The sequence below is a fragment of the Podarcis pityusensis genome, assembly GCF_964106645.2.
Source record: "Podarcis pityusensis genome assembly, chromosome: 1".
NCBI classification, from domain to species: domain Eukaryota; kingdom Metazoa; phylum Chordata; class Lepidosauria; order Squamata; family Lacertidae; genus Podarcis; species Podarcis pityusensis.
Window position 1 is genome coordinate 22,638,636 of NC_138028.1, and position 24,314 is coordinate 22,662,949.

General features: G+C 40.6%; 1 protein-coding gene across 3 annotated transcripts; it reads right to left on the reverse strand.

Moving 5' to 3' along the window:
- Positions 1-247: 247 nt before the first annotated feature.
- CPSF2 (cleavage and polyadenylation specific factor 2) lies at positions 248-19,960 on the reverse strand. 3 transcript variants are annotated; one of them, XM_081023887.1, is made up of 15 exons: positions 19,442-19,960; positions 17,324-17,478; positions 15,544-15,703; positions 15,317-15,422; positions 14,674-14,803; positions 12,053-12,168; positions 10,926-11,113; positions 10,011-10,301; positions 8,324-8,424; positions 7,670-7,870; positions 5,818-5,970; positions 5,134-5,359; positions 3,846-4,148; positions 1,073-1,207; positions 248-967 (listed from the first exon to the last, which is right to left on the reverse strand). In XM_081023887.1, the coding sequence occupies exons 2-15, from the start codon at positions 17,470-17,472 to the stop codon at positions 875-877; spliced, it is 2,352 nt and encodes a 783-aa protein (XP_080880013.1). In that variant the 5' UTR covers positions 17,473-17,478; positions 19,442-19,960; the 3' UTR covers positions 248-874. The 3 variants fall into 3 exon arrangements, with proteins under 3 accessions (XP_080880013.1, XP_080880014.1, XP_080880015.1); XM_081023888.1 differs by having other exon boundaries at positions 19,437-19,960; XM_081023889.1 differs by lacking the exon at positions 19,442-19,960 and adding an exon at positions 19,116-19,210.
- Positions 19,961-24,314: the final 4,354 nt, after the last annotated feature.

The window sequence follows — 24,314 nt, forward strand, 5'->3', positions numbered from 1 at the left end:
ATTCTGTGAATGGAACAGGCTTTTTGTTAGTGGAAAAGCAACTCTCTCTCTATGTATTTGTGTGTGTGTGTGCATAAATTTTTAGATATATACCCACACCAATATATCTAGCATACATTTTCAAAACAGTGGTGGCAGTCATTTGAAGTCACTGTAATTTTCTTTCTGCACATACAATTTTCATAAGTGTCCAGTTGGTTAGTAACAATAATGGCTGAATTGATTAACCAAACACTGAAGAAAGATACACTGAAAGCATAACCAAGAAATACTTTTAATTTCCTGGTGATTTCTCATATTCGGGGAGGAAACTATTAACAAGAAACAGACTAACTGTCAATGGTCTATCGTATTTGGTTTTACCAAAACAGTAAATGTACAATTCCCTCACAAAAAAATCAAGGATGGGAGGAAATATTTTAATTGCAAAATAGGAAAACTGATATCTAACATTAACTTACAATGTTTTACATTCTTAAATAGTCTGGATCCAGCCCATTAAGGAAAAGTTAGTTATACCTAGCTCCCATTGAAATCAATGGAGTTAAGTTAATAATGTCTTAACCTAAGTGCAACTAACTTAATCTGGATAAAACTCATTTTTTAAACAGTTCTCATAAGAATATCTGCAAATGAAATGTTGTGAAACAATCTAACAGGTATTTTCTAACAAAAATCTGAAAAATAAAACTGGCAAAATGTACAGGAGACCTATACAGCTACCTTATCTTTAATATATCCAATATTGTTCCAATGCTGGGTTCCTCTGCTGGAAACCTTTGGTAATGGCTGGTAAATTGCCCTTACAAACGTGTGCCGCAAAAGGATTCCATAAAAATAAAATGTCCGTATCTATTATATTTACAGTCCTCCTTTAGACAATGGCATATTGTTCATATAAAAGGCCTCTAATTTTATAGAAATCTTCACAGAGACAGCCCTCCAATCCAATGCGTCCAGTTTCAGTCTGCAAGAAAACATGTTACATCCAATTACTTAGAGACTGTACAGAGATTTGCAATGATTGGCACATAAAAGCAAGCAAACACACACACATAGAGAGAGCGCTTACCCTGCGAACAGCCACCAAGTTGTTACATACGAGAACCCCTCCCACAAATTCAGCTTGAATTCCTTCTCGCAAGAGAACTTGCTTAAAATCAGACAGTCTTGGCTCATTCATGAAGACAGACTGATGTCCAAGAACCTTTTGTGAAGATGCAAAACAGAAGTTAATTGACAGATTTAGAAGGGGGAGAAGAGTGAAAGATGAAAATACAAGCATCAAAATCATTTCATATTATAAGTGGTAAGATTCAACCACAAGTAAATGAGATCATGTGCAATCTACCCATTTAACAATTATGTCCTGTGTTGGATTCACAGGACAAAACCCACTAGGAATCTGTACCCCCCAAAGACCTCAGTGCAATGCATGGAACTCCCATAAGACCATAAGCACCACAGAAGTGCCCAGTGCTTTGTACGAACAGCATAGCTGTCTACTTTTCCCTTTTCTTGCAAGGAATCCTATTCAGAATAAGGGAATTTCCCTTAAAAAAAGGGAAAAGTTGACAGCTATGCAACAGTCCTTTCCACACTTCATGGCACAATTAGAAGACTAAAGTTCTGCTTTCAGACTTGCAACTGTGTGCAGGAGAAGATGATCATTATTATTCTCATCAGTTTATTAATCGCCTTCTTAAAAACTGTGTGATTTACACATAATATAATTAAAAACAGTCAAAAACACAAAAACAGCAAATGCATTTAAAACCAGACAGAACAAGCTGGCCATTCCTGGTTTTGATAAATAGCAAGGTAGCTTATACACAATCATGCTGTTTATCATATGTTCATGAAGTAAACTGATTCTGTACTGTTTTGTGTAATTTATTTGACTTTGCAATATGAGAATTTTTTAAAAAGTCACTTCATAGTCACAAAAGAATCAAAGCTGAGTGCAAAACAGAAATCAATATATAATACAATGTATTAATAAGCAAATAAAAGCCTATTAAATTAAATTAAAAACAAGAGCATTATTGTGTTCCAAAATCAACAGTAACCAGACAAGGATTATCCTTCTGGGAGGCCTGGTGGAATAAAAAATTATTGAAAAGCTGCTGAAATCCCAAAAGTGTCAGCTTCTGTCTGATGTCAAATAGAAGTGTGTTTCATAACACTGAGGCTGCTATGCTAAAAGTCCTGCTGCACCATGTCGCCAGAGCAGAACTCAGGGCTATATAAGAATACAAGTGCCTCTCCCAATTACTGTAGTGATTGCACTGATATATAAGGGCAAGGCCATTTATCAAGACCCAGCATAAGAGCTCAATAAATAAATAAATAAATCCCTGAATTCTAACACTGAAGAACATGAGTCACTTGGTAAAGGTAAAGGGACCCCTGACAATTGCGAACGACTCTGGGGTTGCGGCGCTCATCTTGCTTTACAGGCCGAAGGAGCTGGTGTTTGTCCGCTTCCGCACACAGTTTTTCCGGGTCATGTGGCCAGCATGACTAAGCCGCTTCTGGCAAAACCAGAGAAGCACACAAAAACACCGTTTACCTTCCTGCTGGAGCGGTACCTATTTATCTACTTGAACTTTGACGTGCTTTCGAACTCCTAGGTTGGCAGGAGCTGGGACCAAACAACGGGAGCTCACCCTGTCACAGGATTTGAACCGCCGACCTTCTGATCGGCAAGTCCTAGGCTCAGTGGTTTAACCCACAGCGCCACCCACGTCCCTTAACCATACTTGGTAGTCCCACTGAAATAGATATATCTCAGTTGGTTAACTCTTAAGTGTATCTTATTTGGATATCAAGAATCTCCTCTGCATACAAGGTAACAATGCAAAGCAATATTTATGTGGGCTGTTTATATCCCACCCAACTTGCAGAGAAGTAAATAAAAGCTTTGCTTTTAGAATGGGAGGTGAAAGATGAGGAGGTGAAAGAAGTAATGATTAAGTGAGCAAAATATCTGGGTAAAATTATCCAACTATCAGCATGGGAAAGATTATGGAATAAGGAATGAAAATTTATGGCCTATTATACATTAAAGGAAAATCTTTTGAAGACATTCTACAGGTGGTATATAACTCCCAGCAAACTATCCAAAATGTACAAAACGAGATCTAATACTGGCTGGAGATGTAAACAGGCAGAAGGGACACTTCCACATGTGGTGGGGTTGCAAAAAAAAAAAAGAGAGACCTTTTGGGATATGAGGAATTGAAAAAAAAGTTTATGCAAACCTTCATAAAGAAACCAGAAGCTTTCCTTTTGGGTATTGTAGATTCAGATATCCCAAACGAAATATTCTTATGAATATTCTTATATGCTACAACTGCAGCAATAATATTAATAGCTAGAAATTGGAAAAGTGAATTAATACCAACAAAAAAAGGAATGGCAGGATAAATAATTTGAATATCTCAAATTGGCAAAAATGACAGAGAAAATTAGGAGACAGCCTAACCAAAAGTTCCAAAAGGAATTGGAAATTCATAGAGATTACTTAAAAAAACTATAAGTATAGTATGTTGAAAACAGTAGAAATGATGAAATGATAAAAGAAGCAGCTTAACAAACACACAAAACGGACCTGCTTTGAGGAAGACAGAAGTCTGTCAGAGAAGAAAAGGAATTGGGAATAAAGAATATGGTGACATAAGACAGTGTAAGAACTTATGGATTTATGGTTGTATGTATGCTTCTTGTTGTTGTTTTTTGTCATTTTATTATTTTGGTTACTTTATTGTATGTGTTCATCAAGTAAGAAAACTAATAAAAAGCATTAAAAAAAAAAAGCTTAGCTGAGGAACTAGTTTTTCTACCTCATTCGGTGGCAGGGGTTCCAAAGTAGGAATGATCTCACTTTCCTCGCATATTTCTTTGTCATCATCTCCAAAAAGACTCTTGATGGCCTTCTGCTGTGCAACAGCACTAGAATCCGACGAGGGTGCATCCACTTGCATCTCTGTATCTTCTCCATCATCTCTCAGTTCCCCTTCTTCCAAAATCACCCCTGTGTCCACTTTTGATACCCGCATGTCCAGGACTCCATCTACCCATGCCAGTTCAGCGTCTTTGGCTTTACAAAACTGAAGGGAACTGACCAGCGAGTCCTTTAACCTGACCTAATCACAAATAAATATATAAAATATATACTGAAACAGATGAACCACAGAGTCTGTTTTATATACATTAAATTCAGTATCATTACATGCTTGGAGTCAACAGGAAGCCACGCTCTTAAGAAGAGAACTTTATGGTCAGCGTATCATAGCACTTTTATAATCATGGTACTAGTGTGGGGGACAAAACAGCTCAGGGAGGAAATAAGTAAGACTTTCCAAGAACGTGGAAATAAATGGTGAAATTTGGACAAGTAGACTAGCAGTAAATCACATAACGAAACCAAAAGTTTTTGTTCCTAGTGTTATGGGCATAAGACTTTTATGCAATTTAGGCATGTATACTTTAATTATCATTTCCACCACCAAGTTATCTTGATGTTTTACAAGTTGTGTTTCTTGTTGCATATAGGCAAGATTTTTCCCCAGTCTTTGCAACTCATTTTCTTCTGTATAATGGAGTCAGGTAGACAGCTGTGTACCAACAGCAACCAGCTACTTAGAGGCTCCCAAAGAAAATACCATATAGGGGACTTTGAGAAGGGGGAAAACGGCTTGAGGTGAAAAGCTTGTGTTATCTTTGTTCTCACCAAAGGAAATGTAGCTACACAGACACAGAAACACACATACACACACACACTTCCTTATTCTTGAATAGAATACAGCAACCTTGCAGGTTTATGCAAAACCCTTTTCTAGCCCACAAAGTGTTAACTATCGTCTCTCAATAAACCAGCATGTCACAGGCAAGCATAAACAGTATTTCCGATTAGGTACTTGATTAGAAGGAATTAGTACTTCCACTGCAGGTTGGCTAGTTGTTATTCTTATTTTTATTTATTTGATTTATATACCGCCCTTCCTCAAAAGATCTCAGGGAAGTTCATAAGATTAAATTAAATACAAGCTAGGAATACAACAATAAATACAAGTTTTTATGAGGATAGTTGCCAATTATTTTTTTTTTTACCCAATTCTACAATCTTACCTGGTATATGTGAGTCTCACTGGTTGCATCTATGGTTTCATGCAATTTAGGCATGTATACTTTAATGTCCTTTCCACCAAAAGCTCTACAGGATTCTGCAAGATCTTGGCTGGCCTCAGGGGGCCCATGGACAATGATCAATTGCCGCGGCTTCATCTGATTAATTATTTTCTTAATGGAGTCCCCATCTGAGCGCCCTTCATAGTCTATGTATGTAACACGAGCTCTAAAATGCAATGTAAGGAGAAAAACAAGTTGTTGTTTTTTGTAGCTGCAAAATAATATGCAAGCAAATAATGCAAATAATATGCAAGCAAAGCATTCCCTTGAGAAAAAGTTTGGAAATGTTCACAATTCATTCTGCTAAACAGGGTTAGGGTGGCACCATTACTGAACTTTAACAGAATGATTCAACATTTCACTTCAAAGGGGGCTTCGTTTTCTTAATATGTACATGATGTTGTTAAACATATAGAATAAGCCATCAACACAATTTCTTTCATATATCTTTGAGCGTGAAAATCTAGATGGTGTGATCTGATAAGATTAGGAATGGGGAATTTTTTCCAGCCCAAGTTATCAGGCAGTCTCAGTTGGTAAAAGGTGACAGATTGCAATGAACTAACCATCACTACTCATCTGCCAATAGCGCCCTCCAGCTGCAACTAACAATAAGACACTCACTTTATTTCCATTGATTCTGTTGCTGAAATGCATTTGGTCGGAACATCTGATAAATCCTGGTCCATAGGTTCCTCTCCATTTGTAAGTCCAGATTCTAATTTGTTCTTTTCTTCTTCTGTTGCCTGAAGTTCTGGAACGAGGAAATCCTCTGGTCTAAACAAAGGATTGTTGTCAATTCTTAATTAGGGGAATGCTAAGGAAACATCTATGGTGAAGGAAGACAATATACGTAATAGCTATTCTCTAAATGAAGAGAAACAGATTTAACAACATCAAAGCTCAAGAAAGGACCACTGATACGCATCCAGAAATCTAAGGAAGAGGCTCAACAAATGTCCTTTTAAAGAAAGTTTTGCCGATTTTGGAATTATATTGAAAAATATGCATTCTTTGCAGCATATTTTAAAAGGAAGATAAGACATCTGGAGGTTCGTGGGTTTCACATCCCTGGTTGAATGCGAATGAGCAATGTGCTAGTGCCTGCTGCTCCAAAGTCCTGACTTAGCCATGCCAGGGAGGAAACAAATCAGGTAACTTAGCTTTATACACAAACCAGCACTCATTGTTTGTTTCTCTCCAAACAAGCTATGAACGGAAGCTAGGGTGGTTTGTTCTTGGCTTACTGCTTCGGTGTAGTTTTTGTGTGATTATAGTACTAGCACTTGGGAATAAAGGCAACTGGTGTATACTAGGTCAGAGCACTGGCACTGGCACATCCGGTGCCTGGGGTAAAATCCTAAGAAAACCTCAACAACTTCAATCAATCCTTAAAAAAGCTCAACAACTTTGGGGTAAAATCCTAAAAAAAGTAATCAACTATAATCCTAAAAAAAGGAAACAACTTCGGTTGGCCCTTTGGTCAGCCCTCACTTCATCAAATCTGGCCCTCTCTGAAAAAAGTTTGGACACCCCTGCTCTAGGGTTCCAGACAGGAATATTGCCCAACCCTACCTGGAAATACTGGGGAATGAACCTGATTGCAAGGCAGATGTTCTGCCAATGAGCTATGGCCCTCTGTTTGGGGGAAGCAAACCACAAGTGCTGGTTTGGACATAACATTAAGCCAGCCTCTGATTTGCTCCCCCCCGCCCCCAGCCCAGCCCGGCAAGTCAGGAGTGGAGTGGTGAATTTTGACTAGAGTAGACAGTAATGTGGAACCTATGGACCTTCAGATGTTGTTAAGACTCCAACTTCCATCAGCCCCAGCCAGAATAGCCAACAGCCAGGGATGATGGGAGTTATAGTTCAGCAACATCTGGAGAACCACAGGCATGGCACCCCTGGATTAAACCATATTAACTATGGTTTGCCATCCCTGATTTAATGTTAAGTGTGAACCAGGCAAACGTTCAATTCTCTTACTTTTAGCACAAGGAAATAATAAAGAACTTAAAGAGCCCAGACAATAAAAGATCAATTAGAGTAAAGCAAAGCAGTTCACAGCTTAATATACTCTCTTTAGATATAACAAACATTAAATATCTAAAGAGATGACCTCTCAACTTAATGACCATAATTCAGTGTTGTACATTCTTAAATACTATTAGATGCCCCTCAAACCAGTGTGTGTGTGTGTGTGTGTGTGTGTGTGTGTACACAGATAATTGCAACCTAAACAGAAAAACTGGAATCATCCAGACAATTATCGATGTTGTGAATCTAGTCAGGGATATCTGGAATTTCAACTCTGCACATAATCTTTGTTTTTCCTCTTGGTATGCCTCAGTGAGGCTCCCACCTGAAAGGCTCCCCTAAATTTAAAATGGGCACCTATTACCTTGGCGCACATTTAATTTTAAACACTAATTATTATTAACACTTATTATAATATTATCTCTTCTCTCCCACGTACTTGATAATCTCTCCATATTCATCCCATTTAATTCTCTCTTCTGGAGCTGGAAACATAGGGTAGGACTTTTTGGCCTGTTTGAAGAAGCTTCCTTTGCGGTTGCCTTCACCTTTCATCATAAGGTCATGCTTAGTTTTATGAACAGATGGTTGATCAACGTCCTCTTCAGCATCACTGTCATCGCTGGAATCAATATCTGCTCTAGAATGTGAGCCGAAAATAGAGTTTCATATAAACACAAGGCAAACAACACCAAAATATTATACTTCTATTCCAATCTTACAAAGTTTGGAGTGGTTCCAGGACTCTTGTCATCTGAAGACACCAGCTTGACAACCACTTAGTTCTAACAACACTACAGTACTGGGTGCTCATAGGCCCATATAGATCTATACCATTAAAAGAAGAGTATTGTGGAACATAATGGTTGAAGTTAACTGTTACGAGGAGTTGCTACTTATCTTGGGAAGCGTCAGTTTCAAGACGACTTATGATTCTGCCGGAAGGCATTTATGACTGTAAGTTTCACTGAGGTTACATCAAATAAGCTTAGAATTGTTTAAAGTGTTTTTTCCTTGGTGCTGTAGAAATGGCAAAGTAGCAGTATTTGAGTATTTGCTCAAAAGGCCATTTGCAACCACCACAGGTACTCACTCTTTGGACTGTTCTAACTTTTTGGCCGCCTCTTTCTTCAGTTTTTCTTTCTCCAGGTATTCCTCAAGTTCCTTCCCTTCCAGTTTCACTCTTTTCCTCAGCTAAAAGAAAAGCATGTGCAAATAAGGGGCATGTTTGCTGACATAAGTGGCAACCTTTTATCAGGAGTTCTCAACACATTTCCTAAAGAGTGGTAAACATTATAGATTCGAGTAGAAACATCAGAACACCAGAAGGCATCCTATTTGCAATGTCACATATTTGAAAAACGCAAAGTTTAATCTAATAGTTGGTCTTCAAGATGAATCTTCCACATCCACTGGCATTCATCTGTCTTGGGAGACAATGAAAAAGTGTGCCTTCTTTGTAATAAAAAAATAGCTGAACAATTAATGGAAAATCATGCACATTTCCAAACATATGTCTGGTGCACGCAAACATTACTGTCTTAAGTATCCACATGGAAAAAAATAATGCTCGAAACAGGCCTAAAAGTTCCCAAGTGTTGTCACATATTTTTATAACCTTACTAAAACACTATTTTACCATACATGATTTTACTCGTTGACTTCCGGTCGAAGATGGCGACGAGGTAAGACGCATTTGCCGGAGTTCATTTCGAATCCTCCCTAAAATCTGTGTTGTGGCACCCAGCCTTTCAAGTTCTTGCTGAAGATTGTATCAGAGTGCTGGAACCCATGCCAGGAGTTCACATTGCTGATAATTGTAAAGCCTGCATCGTAAATCAGCTTTAATGAGCAGATAATTGTATTCTCCGGCAGCCTTGGAAGCAGCCTTCGACTTACTGGTCTTCCGCCAGCTCACAGCCAGCTGTATTTCTATTTCTACCACCTTTTATTACCTTTTAAGCACTGCTATTTTAAAAGACTCATAATGATGGGCCAAGGCAAACGCCTAAGGGATTGTGACGAGGCTCTGTCCTCCCCAAGAGCCAAACAATTAAAAACCGACCCCCCCGTGTCTGGCAAACGGAGTGACCCCACTGAACACTACTATGGGGTGAAAACTCAGAACCGTTTCTACCCTCTAACGTCTCCAGAAACGACGTCAACACCAGAGGAATTATTTTTACCTCAGACATGTGCGAATGTGATAAGGAGACGCCGGAGTCGCTTCAGCACATTATGTTCACTTGCCCCTTGTTCAACAGGCCACGGGCAAATTTGTTGGGATCAATCATGCAGAAACTAGAGGGTACCCCACCAAAATTCCACCTTGCCCAAATCTTGCAGGATAAGGATACCCATACGACCCTGAAAGTGGCTAGGTTTCTGGTCGCTGTCCTTACCCAAAAGCGTTGCCAAGGAGCACTACAAGCTAATTAAGGCGCAGTATGTCATTCCATCTCATAGTATTTTATTGTTACAGTGGTGTTTTAGCGGCTGTTTTTACCCACGTGCACAAGCTGTTATTTATGTCTTGTTTTTATCTGTATGGGCCTATGGCCGTAATAAATATTATTATTATTATTATTATACTCGTTTTCTTTAAAGAAGTGAGGGGGAAAGAGTATTTCCTTCTCATCAAATGAATAAAGATGGGTATTCTTTTCATCAGTATTTTCCCTTGGTAATATAAGCAAGGGAACATAAGTTGGTCAACATAAGCAAGCAAAATTCCCGCGACGGTTAGTATGACTACAGTCTCCTCGAACAAATTTTCTTACCTCTATATCTGTAACTTTTTCAGAGGGATGATCTATTAGGAAACGTGCTAGTGTGCCAGGAGTAGTTCTATATGTTAAAATTATAGAGTTTTTAGGATCCTGGCACCATTGTATGAAGAGATCTCTTGAAAACCCACATTCCAGATCTGGTTGGCTGGCAAGGACAACTTTGGGACTAGGAACCCGCGCCAAATCTGCAAGCCCGTGACAGAGAGAGAGATGACGAAACTGAAAAGGATTGTTCCTCTTATCCTCAAAGCATCTCATCAGTTTGTCGCTCATCCATTCAACCTGTAGGTAGGAAGGGGGGGAAAGCAAGTTGTACTGAGTTGCAACACCTATGTAGCAAAGAGTGCTTAAATGGTGCTTAAATAGTACTTGCAAACATATGAAACTACCTAATATGGCATCAGACTACAGTTGTACCTTGGTTTTTGAACAGCTTAGTTCTCAAACGTTTTGCCTCCTGAATACCACAAACCCGAAAGTGACTGTTTCGGTATGCAAATTATTTTTGGAAGCCAAATGTCCAACGGGGCTTCTGACTGGCTGCAGGAGTTTCCTGCAGCCAATGAGAAGCCACGCTTTGGTTTCTGAACGTTTTAGAAGTCGAATGAACTTACGGGACGGATTCCGTTCCACTTCCAAGGTACGACTGTACTAGTCTACATGCCTTAAGCACTTTCTACTCCAACTGGCTACCCCAAGTCACAGTGTTAGAAGGACTTTCCATTTATACTATCAGCTTTTCTCCTTGATCTTAAGTTATCCAATGTGGGATAATATAAATACCTGTTCTGTATTTGCACGATTCAGGTGGTTAGCAACACAGTGTTGCTGTAAAATACTATGGACATGGGCAAAGGCTTGATATAATTACAGAAGTCAGTCTAATATTCTGCTATCAAAACCAACCTGAGATTTTGAGAATTCTACAACATTGTAGCTGACATTATTTAAAAGTGCTAAAGAGTAGACTCCTAAACCGGCATCTTTTGTCCTCCATATTTGATCAAGCAGTTGGGCAAGTTCCAAAACTCTGCCTGCAGTGTCCACAGCTATTAGGACATTTCCATCACCTCTCAGTGTTTCCAAGACATTTGCTGGAGAAAAGAAAACAATGTATTAGTTTTGTGGCAGCATTTGAATCCTAATTCATATGTATATAAATCATTTCCTTTTAATAGTCAGAGGAAAACCCTATTAGCATAAGGGTTATATTTTTATCTACACGTGGCTTCCAAATCAGATTCTAATTAAATAATGGTAACTGCTTTCTCAAAAACAATATAATTTCACATCACATTACATTAAAATTGGATAAGTTTTTAAAAAATCATATTCACAACTCCATATTCAGGAAATAGTTAAATACTCCAAATTAAATTATTTTCCGCAATCATTTTTTTTTAAAGAAAAGAAATGTTTTTACACACTTCCTAGAACTCTGTAGGGAGTCTTAGGCTTCACCAGTGGCGTAGCGTGGGTTGTCAGCACCCGGGGCAAGGCAAGTAATTTGCGCCCCCTAACCCATGGATTTGCGCCCCCTAACCCTAACCCCCAGATGTTGCGCCCGGTGCGGCCGGCCCCCCCTGCACCCCCCACGCTACGCCACTGGGCTTCACCATATGATTTATTTATTGAATGCATTTATTTAACATATATATCTATTTATTTAAAATATAACACTTGACCCACAATAGAGAACTCCCTAGAATGTCTCCAGATTAATCTTAATTCCTGAAAAAGAGGGAACTTACAAGCAGTTGATTTTAATGTAGTGCATTAAAGGCTTTCTTTGAACACACACACAAAATATGCAATTTCAAATTAAAGTTATAATCCTCTTAAGGTGTTAATTTTCTAGAAATCTATTCAACTGGGGTGTGTGCATGGGTGTGTCTGAAACTCACAATTTTATCCAGAGAACAAGACTATTTTTTCTCCTTTTTCTTATAATATTTATGAACACCACATGGAAGCTAGGTTTTAAAATTCTATTAGAAACTGAATTTTCCCAGCTGCTATGGAAAAATACATACTTAGTAGCTGTTCGTCTCTTTGTTTCCGTCGTGGCTGTACATAAGTGGCATTAAAGGAATCAGTGATAAGCAAGGAAGGCCTGCTTAGCATTTCCAGGGAACATCCATTCAAATGGCTAAAAGAGAAGTTACATCAAACAATTGCAGTGCTTTAGTTAAAGAAAGGTGATGATAAAATTATATATGTAGCAGAAATTTTCTATGACGTTAGTTTACGTAACAACCAAATTTGCTATCAGTTTAATCACAAGTACAGTGGTACCTTGATTGTCGAACGGCTTGGCTCCCGAACAAATCAGCTCCCGAACGCCGCAAACCCGGAAGTGAGTGTTTTGGTTTGCAAATGTTTTTCAGAAGCCAAACGTCCGACACGACTTCTGATTGAGTGCAGGAAGCTCCTGCAGCCAACTGGAAGCCGTGCCTTGGTTTTCGAACAGTTCCGGGAGTCAAAAAGACACCTGGAACAGATTAAGTTCAACAACCAAGGTCCCACTGTACATTTCATACAGCATGATTTATGTAGCGTACATTAAAACCTAGTTTTGCAGGCAGAATCAGTAAATTGTTACCGCAAGGAATCTAAAATAGACATTTGGTGATATCCAACTTTGCACAAGTAATTTTCTGCTTGTGCAATGGGACTTCACCTGCCCTCTCCTTCCTTCTGCAGCCCCTCCCACCCCTGCATCAATCTGCTCTGGAGGGTCCCTCAACACTGGAGAAAATTTCAAGGATGAACATGGGAGGAGAGCAAGTCCTGTTGCACAAATGGAAGTCCATTGCGCTAGCGGACAGACACCACTGGATGACACCTAATGAAAATATGGGCAGAAAAGCCAAGCAGAGAACAGGATATGGAAGGATCGGTGTAACTGACATACCTAAGTGTTTTAATCTATTTGCTTAGGGTAGAATCCAAGGAAACGCTAAATTAACATTCTGCCTCTGGAACAGAATTGAGAGCACAGGCACAGAGGCAGGGAGCAGGGTGAGGTGGGCTGTCATGTTGTGCAAGCAGAAATCATTGTGCTAACAGGATGGGTTAACTGAGTACTGTCCTTAAAAATGAACAAAACTACTATAATCAGACTGCAAATCATAGAATCATATAACTGTAGAATTGGAAGGACTTCTCCTTTCTGCACTTCTTCTTGTTTCTCATCAGCCTTCAGTGACAACAAGCAAGATGGCAATTTGAACTGAGCAAAAGTCTATGTTCCATAATTTTTAAAAGTAAGAGTATATATTGAGGGATTTGCACTCATTCTCATTTAAGGATCTCAGCACTTATGAATGTACAGTGGTACCTCAGGTTAAGAACTTAATTCGTTCTGGAGGTCCGTTCTTAACCTGAAACTGTTCTTAATCTGAGGTACCACTTTAGCTAATGGGGCCTCCTGCTGCCGCCGCACCGCCACCACGCAATTTCTGTTCTCATCCTGTTCTCATTCTTAACCTGAGGTACTATTTCTGGGTTAGTGGAGTCTGTAACCTGAAGCGTCTGTAACCTGAAGCTTCTGTAACCCGAGGTACCACTGTACTTCTTAAGCTATAATTTTATAATTTACTGGTCGCCCATTTCCTCATTTTCACTCAGGAAAAAAAAAACTCTGTTCCATATGCCTTATTCTTAGTTTCTTTTTTTAAAATCAGCTGTGAACATTCCTAAGTGTAAAAATAGCATTGTAATAAAACCCACAAAGAAAATTTAGAACATAGCAGCTTCCTATAAATAAAACCCAATCTACGACTCTCCATGTGAATCATACAAACTTGCATACGCAAATTTTGGGATTTACATCTGTACTTAGAACATGGGTAACACTATAACAGTACTATTGATAGATGTACCAACTCATTTCAAGAAATTCAATATAAGAGACTGCTCCTCTCTCATGCACTAGGGCAGTTTATTTTTAAATGGGATTTAAGGAAAGTGGTTTTGATTGTTTAGGATTTGTCTTAAAACAGATAGCTAAAAATGGCATTTGCCGCTATCTAGAGAATCTTCAAGCTTTTCCGAGCCATGTTACATTTCAAAATATTTTTAAAGCTTTGAGTCTTGAAATTAAAAGGGGGTTGTTTATTTCTCCAGTGAACTTTGATATTATAACCCATGTCCACCCAATCCTTGCCACAAACTAGGAGACACTAAAAATTCTTGTTAATGATTCAGACCTGTAAATAATCACTTATCTACAGGGACAGGAATATTTTGCAAAATAAAGATGAGCTGGTTCTTCTTTCAGGTCACTGATATTCCACATATAATGAACCCGGGCTTAATGTGTTTGCAGGCTAATAATTTCTGTAGCCTTACTTGCAATGCTCCATTAAAAAGAAGGCTGTATGGGCAAAATTATATAATGTTCATCCACTTGTGCATCAGAACTACCCATTTATTTTCTCACCCTGGCAGCCCTTCACCCCCCAAAATCAGCTCCATAAAGTCCCTCAATATTTTGGGAGTGGGGGGTTGCAAGAGGGAGAACAAGAAGCCCCGTTGCACAAGTGGATGCCCACTCACACTGCACTGGATCTCTCTCATCGTCTTTAAAAATCAGAACCATTCAAGCAACAAAATTAACCAGCAGCAGGCAATATCAATATTGTGTACATACATCTCCCTCTTGTGGTTGAAGTCAACTGCATAAACAATTTCTTCTTCCCCGTCTTTAACTATCTTCCAAATTGTTCCTCCTATCATGTGGCCTGCTGGTAATGGTGTGATGGACAAGCCATGACCTTTCCCTAAGAGAATAAAGGGCAGCATATCAGACACAGACGAATAAGGTTTGTTGTAGAACAATGTAATCTCAGGTGAAAAGTATGGCATTAATATTTGAGTTATAGTCAAATTATAGTCACATTATTGTCAAGTTAGTCACATTAAAATGGCATTTCACAAGCAACTTTACTCTGCAGTATTTCCCAAGGCCCTAATGAACTTTACAAAGCTGTCCTACATCTATGACAAAGAAAATGATTTGTGAACTATATTTTTATGGCAACTAAGCCCATGAAATGCTCTAGACCTCCTAACCTTGGAGAAGTGTACAAAGATTTTTTAAAAAGAAGTATGCAAGCAGAACGTTAAATCTGCTAAAACGGAGTATTCACTTTGACTAAAGTTATCCATTTGACATACGTACAACCATTTTCAAGGTTTATTTTTCTAAATACAAAAACATCTGGGTTTGAGCAAAATGAACAGCAAATTACAGACAGTACAATGATCATTACTTTAAAATTTTATTTTTTCACCTTTCAAATTGACAATCTGAGAAAATTTTAGTTGTTGTATTTTATCAAAAGCTGCATCCACATCATCCAAGGTAAACAAAGTGAAGTCCTCTGTATTGTGACGTGACTACCAAACAAAAGAACATGAAATTATTCTTAAGATATAACAATCATATTCAGTGAGAGTTTCAGTTTTGTTTGTAAGAATATAAAAAAGGAAGGATAAATAAGTTTCAAGGGAACTATACCTGGTAGAGATCATACATGAACATTTGGCCCATTTTGTAGACAGGAATAGTGGCATAAATAGCACAATTCAACCCCATCTTTCCGACTGCATATGGGAGTGCGCCCAAGTGTAAAGGATCAGGATGTGAAAGAAGTACTGCATCAACCTGGTGAACATATCTATAAAAGAAAAACAGGAAGGGAGAAAATCGCATGCCACTCCATCATTTGAGAAATTGCAGTTTTAGTGACATCAATGAAATATTGCACCTGCCAGAGTCTAAATCTAAACAATGGGCAGGAACACCCTGTGAACAGTGTTTTGCCAATTTCTCCCTTTGCCCCCTGAAAATCTTTACTGCAGAATTGGGGGATCTTCTGAAAAGCGGGAAAGGGTATTGAAATCAGCAAAAAATGACCTTCCCCTTTCTGCCACTATGATTCTCCACTGGATCAAAAGCCTCCCACACCATTGTTTTCATATGTTAGAATGTTTCATTAAAAAAAAGCTGTGTGGCAAAAATTAAGATACAGTGGTGCCCCGCAAGACGAATGCCCCGCAAGACGAAAAGCTCGCTAGACGAAAGAGTTTTCCGTTTTTTGAGTCGTTCTGCAAGACGAATTTCCCTATGGGCTTGCTTCGCAAGACGAAACGTCTTGCGAGTTCTTGCGAGTTTGTTTCCTTTTTCTTTAAGCCGCTAAGCCGTTAATAGCCGCTAAGCCGTTAATAGCCGCTAAGCCGCTAATAGCCGTGCTTCGCAAGACGAAAAAACCGCAAGACGAAGAGACTCGCGGAACGGATTAATTTCGTCTTGCGAGGCACCACTGTAAGGCCTTGGAACCAAATCTGTAGAAATGGGCAAGTTAACAGAGGCAAAAAGCACCTTCTTTGACCAGGCAAACACAGGTCCTACAATCTGGCCTGCAGTTGCTGTTAATGCAGAGCAATCATTGGATAATGCAAACATAAACATAAACAAGGTGGGCATTTATTATAATATACCGGTAAATTGAGCAAGTTAGATTGCAGCTGATGAAAATCTACTCTGCACTCTACTGATCCACACAGGATTATTTGTGCACTGAAGTGCTGCACATGTGCCCCAATCCAATGAGTAGAGCTCTGCATGGAGACTTTTCACATGCAGAACTCTGAGCAGAGGATTTGCTTTTGCTTTCACATGCATGGGGCCCCATAGTACAGGTGCTGGCAAGGCTTACCGGCCATGGGCTGGATCACTCCCGCAAAGATCATCCGTGGGCCGGGCCGGCGCAGCGCGACGCTGGAAATCGCACCTGGCCATGTCTGCAGCGCCGGAAATCGCTTCTGCGCATGCCCAGACACCAAAAATCGCACCTGCACAGAAGCAATTTTTGGCTTCTAGGCATGAGCAGAAGCAATTTTCGGTATCTGCACGTGCGCAGATGCGATTTCTTGCGCCACTTGGCGAGTCCCTGCGCTGTGCCGGTTTAATGCAGTGCACGGGGGACTCACCAAGTGGGCGGCTCGTGGGCTGGTAAAACAGTCTTTGTGGGCCGGATCCGGCCTATAGGCCGCATGTTGCCGACCCCTGCCATAGTAGGTCACAAGCATTGAATAGTTGTTCCATGCCCACAGATTAGTTGGTGGAGAATTTTCTCTCTCTCTAATCTTCTTCTTGTTACTGGGCTCTATCCTTCTAAACACGTTAACTACTGATGTCTCCTTATATCAGGATATAAAGCATGCAATAACTACATCTGGTTTTTAGCTTACTTGCAAAGGAATAACAGTTTAATTAAAGTCAGGTTCTAGCTTACTTCCGTAGGGAATCAATGATGTCCATAGAAAAATTCTCATCCCAGCCACAATCCAACAGAAAGCGAAATTCATCTACTTGAAGTAAATAACACAGAGCAGATTCTTCCTGCACCCCTGAAAGGGTGGTTAGCTTGATAATTGAAGTCATTTTTTCCTTCCCAAAAGAGAATAAAATGTATTATAAAGCTGAAAAGACTTTGCCATTGCCTACTTTCACACATAATGATAATTCGAACTTTATAACTGATCATGGTTTACTGTGAATAAACAGCATGCCAGTTGCATGCTGCCCAATTTCTCCTGTTTCATTCCTTTCATGGCACAAACAAGATAAACAAACCTGATATTGGTTTCCCATTACGCCCAGATCAGGGGTTGTGGCTTCTTTCCAACAGGCCATGATCTCAAGCCTAGCTTAAGCCATGGTTTGTTGCTGGCTTGGTGATTAACTTGACCAGCTTTAAAAGAGGATTAGACAAATTCATGGAGGATAAGACAATCAATGTCTACTAGTCATGATGCCCATGTTATACCTCCAATGTCAGAGGCAGCAAGTCTCCAAATACCAGCTGCTGTGGAGGGCAAGTGGGGAGAATGCTGCTGTGTTCAGGTCTTGCTTGTGGCTGTGAGAAGAGAATACTAGATAGGCCTCTGGTCTGATCCAGCATTGCTCTTCTTATAATAATTGTAGATTAGGGGATAAATCACACTCCCTAGGTTGGGTGTTATGGCAAGTCAAGGCTTCCTGGTCTGTTTATATTGCTTACACCAGGGGAGGTGTGAAGCATCAATGAAGAAGCATGTTACTTATTCACAATAAGTTCACATTAAGAAAGTCTGGTTTTTCCTTACATGTGAACATGGCATAGAGTTCTTAGCTGTATCAAGTCCTACAAATAGGAAAGATTAGAAATGTACAACTGAAGAACCCAAATTATTATGGCTAGTGGAAAAGGATGATGGAAGTTGTAGTGCAACAACAAATGGAGAGCTACAGGTTCCACACCCTGTTTAGAGAAACATGCCATCTTCAAACTGTAGTTTATGACATTGGCATGTTTTGCAAAACCATAATTCAGATTTATCAGTTTGGGATTCAGACATAATGATAGGCTGCAACCAACTGAAAATGAACCCAGAAGGGGAACTGCAATATACAAGTCCTCCCTCCATGCACACTTCACTTGCCCTATTATCATTTTTTAATTATTATTATTATTATTTGTTAGCCACCTCTAATCCAATAAAAATCAAATATGCCTTAAGTTATAAGAATACAAGAAAGTCAAACAGATGCTCAAGTTCTACAAAAGCTAAACTGAGAAGACAGGCAATACAAAGGAACCATCTAGTTCAGTCAGCCTTCCCCAACCTGGTGCTCTCCAGGTGTTTTGGACTTCTAATAAATCTTTGTGAACTGCTTTGAGGCTCCTTTTGGTTATACTGTATAAGGTGATTTAAAAATACAATCAACTAAAAACTGATTACAACTCCCATCAGTCCCACTTGACGTACAATTCTTTTACTGTGAATGCTACCAGTTAAACTGCTCCCCAACCGTTGTCATGAAAATAAGGCCACTCTCCCAATAGTATTTCTGACAAATACAAGGTTAGACGGAGCTTATTCTCTTCTCTGCCCTGGGCTCCTTTGGAAGGAAGGAAGAATAAGATACATATGTAATCAATTAAGGAAATAGCCTAGCTAAGGGTCTCCTTGGATTTGTCAGCTAGAGGATTTTTAACTGATATGGTGATGCCACCTTTTGAAAATTATTTTGTTTTTACATACCAAGTCACTTATGCATTCTGATCCTTCATATACCGTATGTGTGTATAGTAAGATCGTGTCTCTCAGAGACTTGGCTCAGACACCCAGCAAAGGGTCTGGATGCGAAAGGAGAAAGGTAACGTAGGAATCACCCCCCAAACTGCACAGAAGCGAGACCTTCATCTCACCACCTGCCCTGCAGTGGTAGCCCTTTCAAATCCTCCACCAGGAGACGGGGTCGGGAACTGATCATGCATGTTTCATCCTAAGAGTGTATGCGAAGCCACCTTTGGGGGAAGCGGAGGGAAGCCTCTTTGCTCCCTTCCCCAGACTCATTGCAACCTTACCTGCACGGCGGCCCCTTGTTAACTCCCGGCCCCCCTAAAACCTAACGGAAGCCTGGAGGAGGAAGGGGGAAAAGCGAGGGACTCTTTACTCAGCCACACTCAGCCCCTTCAGCGGCCGCCGCCATTTTGGCCCGAGAGGAAACAACCGGCGAGCGCGCCGAAAGAGGCAGAGGAGCCGCTTCCGCCGCTTCTGAAAGCGAACCAAGGAGCGGGCTGTACTATCAGAGGCGTTTACGAGGGGGGTAAACCAGAGGGGGAGCACTAGGATTAATGAAGATGCCCCCCTCCCGCCACTGATGTTCATTTGGAGTTCTAAGCAGAGTCTCGAAAAGACTCAAAGCCATAGCGAAGGAATCCCTCTGCGAGCGGCGGAGAAACTTTCGCCCGCCTACCCCTCTCGGCTCGGCGAATGGTTCATTCCGGCTTTGGTCATCGGAGGGCTCAGTGCGCGGCTCTCTAAGCGTCCTTGGTCGGTTGAGGCCCTAAGGTCGGTAGCGCGCTTGTAGGCCTTCAGGCCAGGTAAGGTCTGGGCGTATTAAGAGCGGGGTGATTCCGTGTTTTTGTTACGAAGAGACTGACTGCCATTTACACCAAGTTATGGGGGGGGGGGGGCCTGGCTTGAAATGCCGTGTCCAGTCCTGGTTGCCTCACCTCTGAATAATACCCCGTTGCTGGAAGCAGTGCCGTAGCTATAGGGGCTTTGTTTATTTCCTGACCCGGGTGAAGCCTCCAGAGGGACGCCATTGAGGCTGCCAGCCTGTGTGTGTGTACCGAACTGGGCCTTTGACCTGGGTGAAATAAAGCCTAATTTCTTTCGCTTCTGTCTGGAAGCCACAAGGAGGGCGAGTAAGTGCATGTGCAAGTGGCACGTAGGTCCTGCTTGCAGGTTTCCCGTAAAGCAGCTGGTTGGCCGCTGAGAGCAAGATTATTCAATTGGCCTTGGGTATCAAGCGAGGCTTTTCTTCAGCTGTAACAGAAATGTTTAAAATTATGCATGATAGAATGCAGTGCATAAAGAGAAGCTTTGCTCCCTTTCCATTAAAACGCTAGAATTTGTGAACATTCAGTTAAAACTGATTTGCAGTAGGAGATTAAAGCAGACTACTTAGAAGTAAGTCCCATTGTGTTAAATGAGGCTAACTCCCAGGTAAATTGGAATAGGACTGCAACCTTAATTTTTTTTTATTCTAGGATGTTTTTGTTTAACTGTTTACAAGTGGCTTAAATGTTTCAGGCATCCATAAGTTATCTGTTGATTTTATTTGATTTTTGGTTCTCTTTCTTATTAGTAAATATGGTGAATATTTTGCATCTTGTGCGAGAACACTGGGCCTTAAGTTTGGTCCCCATAGGATTTGTGTTGGGATGTTACTTTGACAGGAAGAATGATGAGAAAATGGCACTCTTCAGAAACAAAAGCAAGTTATTTCAAAGGTCAGTATTTCACTTAACTAACATGTTATTTGATGGTATATTAACACTATTTTGAAACAACAGGCCTGCTTCTTCAGCAAAGCAGCAGGAGGCGCTGCGCAGAGAGGGGGAGAATTTTTTTTCTTGTTCTCCCCCTCTAAAACAAGCTGCGTTCAAGGTGCATTCAGTCGCCTTCAGTGAAGGCAACCCGAAGCCTCCGGAGTGCAGCGGCTACCGACCCCTCTCGCTCTCCAGGCTTCAGTGAAGGCAACCCGAAGCCTCCGGAGCGCAGCGGGAGTTCCCGCTTCGCTCCGGAGGCTTCAGGTTCCTTTCGACCTGCTCTTTGGGGCTGGCGGGAGGAAGCGCTGCTTTCCCCCACCGCCAGCATCAAAGAGCAGGTCGGGGAGCAGCCGAAAGGCTGCGCACAGCCTTCCCGCTGCTCCCCGAGGTTGTGGGGCTGGTGGTGGGGGAAGCGCTGCTTTCCCGCACCGCCAGCCCCAGAGAGCAGGTCAGGGAGCAGCCGAAAGGCTGCACCCAGCCTTCCCGCTGTTCCTTGAGGTTGTGCAATTTGGTGCATATGCACAAAGCACGATTTAGTGCTTCTGTGCATGCGTGACCGCCGAAATCTGGAAGTAACCCGTTCTGGTACTTCCAGGTTTTAGCGGTCCGCAACCTGAAGCGGCTGTAACCCGAGGTATGACTGTATTTTTGTTAACTGTTTAGACACTTAGTTTACAATTGATATACAAATTTTATTAAATAAATAAATCGAAGCACCAGGCAAAGGCCTTTGGCAGTCAAGCAATTATTAGTTTGCTTTAAGTTTTTAACTGCTTCTTTTATCTTTTTAATCTTTTGTAGTATTATTTATCTATGTTTGTACTTAATCTTTAAAGTAATATTATGAAAGGAAATATATAAACATATTAAATCATATAAATAAGATTGTACACTCATGTAAAGAAAATAGGGGTTTGGATCTTAAGTGAAAGCTACACCATTATTATTACTACTTTTATTATTATATTTTGCAAGAAAATGGAGGGGATGGAGGAAAGGTTGCAGCATTTGGGACTTTCTAGTTTAGAGAATAGGCTAGTGAGAGGCAACATGATAGATGTTTATAAAATTGCATGGCATGGAGAAAGTTGATAAAGGTTTTTCTCCCTCTCTCGTAACACTAGAATGTGGAACCCATTCCCATAGTAGGCTGTGAGAGCAACCAACTTGGATGGTTTTAAAAGAAGATTAGACAAATCCATAGAGGATAGTACTATCAGTGGCTACTAACCCTGATGGCAGTGTTCAGCCTCCATGGTCAGATACAGTACTGCTTCTGAATACCTGTTGGTGAAAACTGCAGGAGGGCAGAATGCTCTTGTTCTGGGATCATTTGCAGGTTTCTCACAGGGATCTGTGAGAACAAGAAGCTGGGCTAGATGGGCAATTGGCCTGATCCAGCCGGCTCTTCTTAGGTTCAGTAGAACATAGAAGTGGCCGACACTTCTATTGCCAACCCCCAGAAATAGGTACAAATTGTACAAATGGGTGACCTGTGCTTGTGAAAAATGTTGCCCAACCACTGTTACTGAAATTATACTTTGTGACCAGCTTGTGTGCAACCATTTGCACAATATCAACTCGCAGGTTGCTTGTGCTACATTGCAGTGGATCTCCCCTATTTCAGTTAGCTAGGGTTCAGCCCCCAATCAGCTGTAAAGCTCACTGGGTAACCTTTTGCCAATCTCTGTCTCCCAGCCTAATTATTTCATAGGTTTCATTCAAAGATAAAATGGGATAGTCAGTTTTGTATAAAGTGCTTAGGGGGATGAGTCATGAACACAATTTGAGGAGATGTGAGGGGTAATGACAACTACCTAAATGCCTTTGATTAAATAAAAGGCAAAAGGGAAATCGTTTACACAAATTTGATTTGAAGGTTGTTGTGGTTTTTAATGATGTTTTTATTCATGACTTTGTGAGAAGTAGTGGACATAACAGTACAGAAATTAGATTTTGCTTTCCAAATCAGTTACAAAGCATCTAATTACTTAACAGAACGTATTTTACATTTATAAGCTATGTTCTGGAATAATTCATTCCTAATTCTGTGGTCTTCTATTTCCTTTCCACAGGGAATTGAAACCTGGAGAAGAAGTCACATGGCGATAATGTATTAAATGAGAAATGCTTCCAGATAATTAAACTTGTATCTATAAGTGTGTGATTGTGTTATCAAATGAAATGAGGAAATGAAGAAATATATGGGCACTTTCCAGCCAGTTAAAGTGCAATCCTGAAGGACTATCTCTCTGTATATGAACAAGCTTGTACCCTACTCTCAGGCACACTTCCGTTGGCCATACAATGTTGGTAGATGCTAGATACGGGCCATTTTTGGTGGTGATGCTGCAGTTGTGGAATTCCTTCTCTGGGGAGATCAGACAGGGCCCTTTTCATTCCATTAAAACAAAAAATGTCTTAACATTCCACTCAAAGAGACATTTGGCGTTTTAAAAAATGGGTGATAACCAACAAAGTCATGTTCAGAGTATTATTATTTGACTTGTTAGTTGTTTGTTTCACAGAAATTTCAAAATGACTTGCAGCATAAATAAAAATACATTGTAATGTTGATACGTTCATACAAAAACATGTGCAGTCCATTAAAAATACAGGAAATAATACCCTCTCTCCTGTGCCTCTCCCAAGAGCAGCAGAAAGCTAACAGCAAAACATCATCATCATAGTCTATCAAAAGCCTGGAAAAAGAGAAGTTTTTGCCTGACACTGAAAATAGCTGGTTAGGCCTGGGCGATGTATCAATACATTGCCTGGACCAGTATGAGGGCCAGACCGCAATGGTGGCTTCACCCAGTGGTATATCATGAATGAACCTGTCACTGCTCCTGAGTCCCTGCCACCAGTGCTCTACGCACCAAAGGAAAAACAAACAGCAGCCGGCACTGGTGGCAGAGAGACTCTGGAGCAGTGGCGGTTTCACTCAATATACCGCTGGATGAAACAGATCGTACCCTGGCCATCATACAACTGGGGAAGGAACTGCCAAAGGAAAGCACCTGGTCATGTGTCTGTGACCATTGGTTCAGCACAAAAACCCACACTCTACTAACAGAACGCTGCTTCCCTGTTTCATTGCAAAGAGTTGGGCAATTCATGTACTGTGATAGCTCCATGGGGACCCAAGCTGGCACCATAATGGCGGTGCCCTTGAAGCCCTACGGGACTGCAGCAAAAATACCGTAACTTCTCGCAACATGTGCAAAGATGGCAGCAGTTTCTGAAGGATAAAAATACCTAAAATGCTTGGACTCTGTTGCAATAACACACAAGCTTTAAAATAAAGACAGGCCTAATCTATACTGGTGAGTTATAATGTGTTATAAAAAAGTGACACCAGGGGGCGCTGTACAGCAGTCAATGGGAAATTGCTCTGGGA

Bases quoted from the DNA above. Each gene is read 5' to 3' on its own strand.
- CPSF2 (XM_081023887.1), bottom strand. From the start codon at position 17,472: ATGACTTCAATTATCAAGCTAACCACCCTTTCAGGGGTGCAGGAAGAA. The intron at 4,149-5,133 runs GTAAGATTGTAG...ATTTGTGATTAG, and splicing joins GTGAGACTCACATATACCAG to GTCAGGTTAAAGGACTCGCT. The intron at 968-1,072 runs GTAAGCGCTCTC...GTTTTCTTGCAG, and splicing joins ACTTGGTGGCTGTTCGCAGG to ACTGAAACTGGACGCATTGG.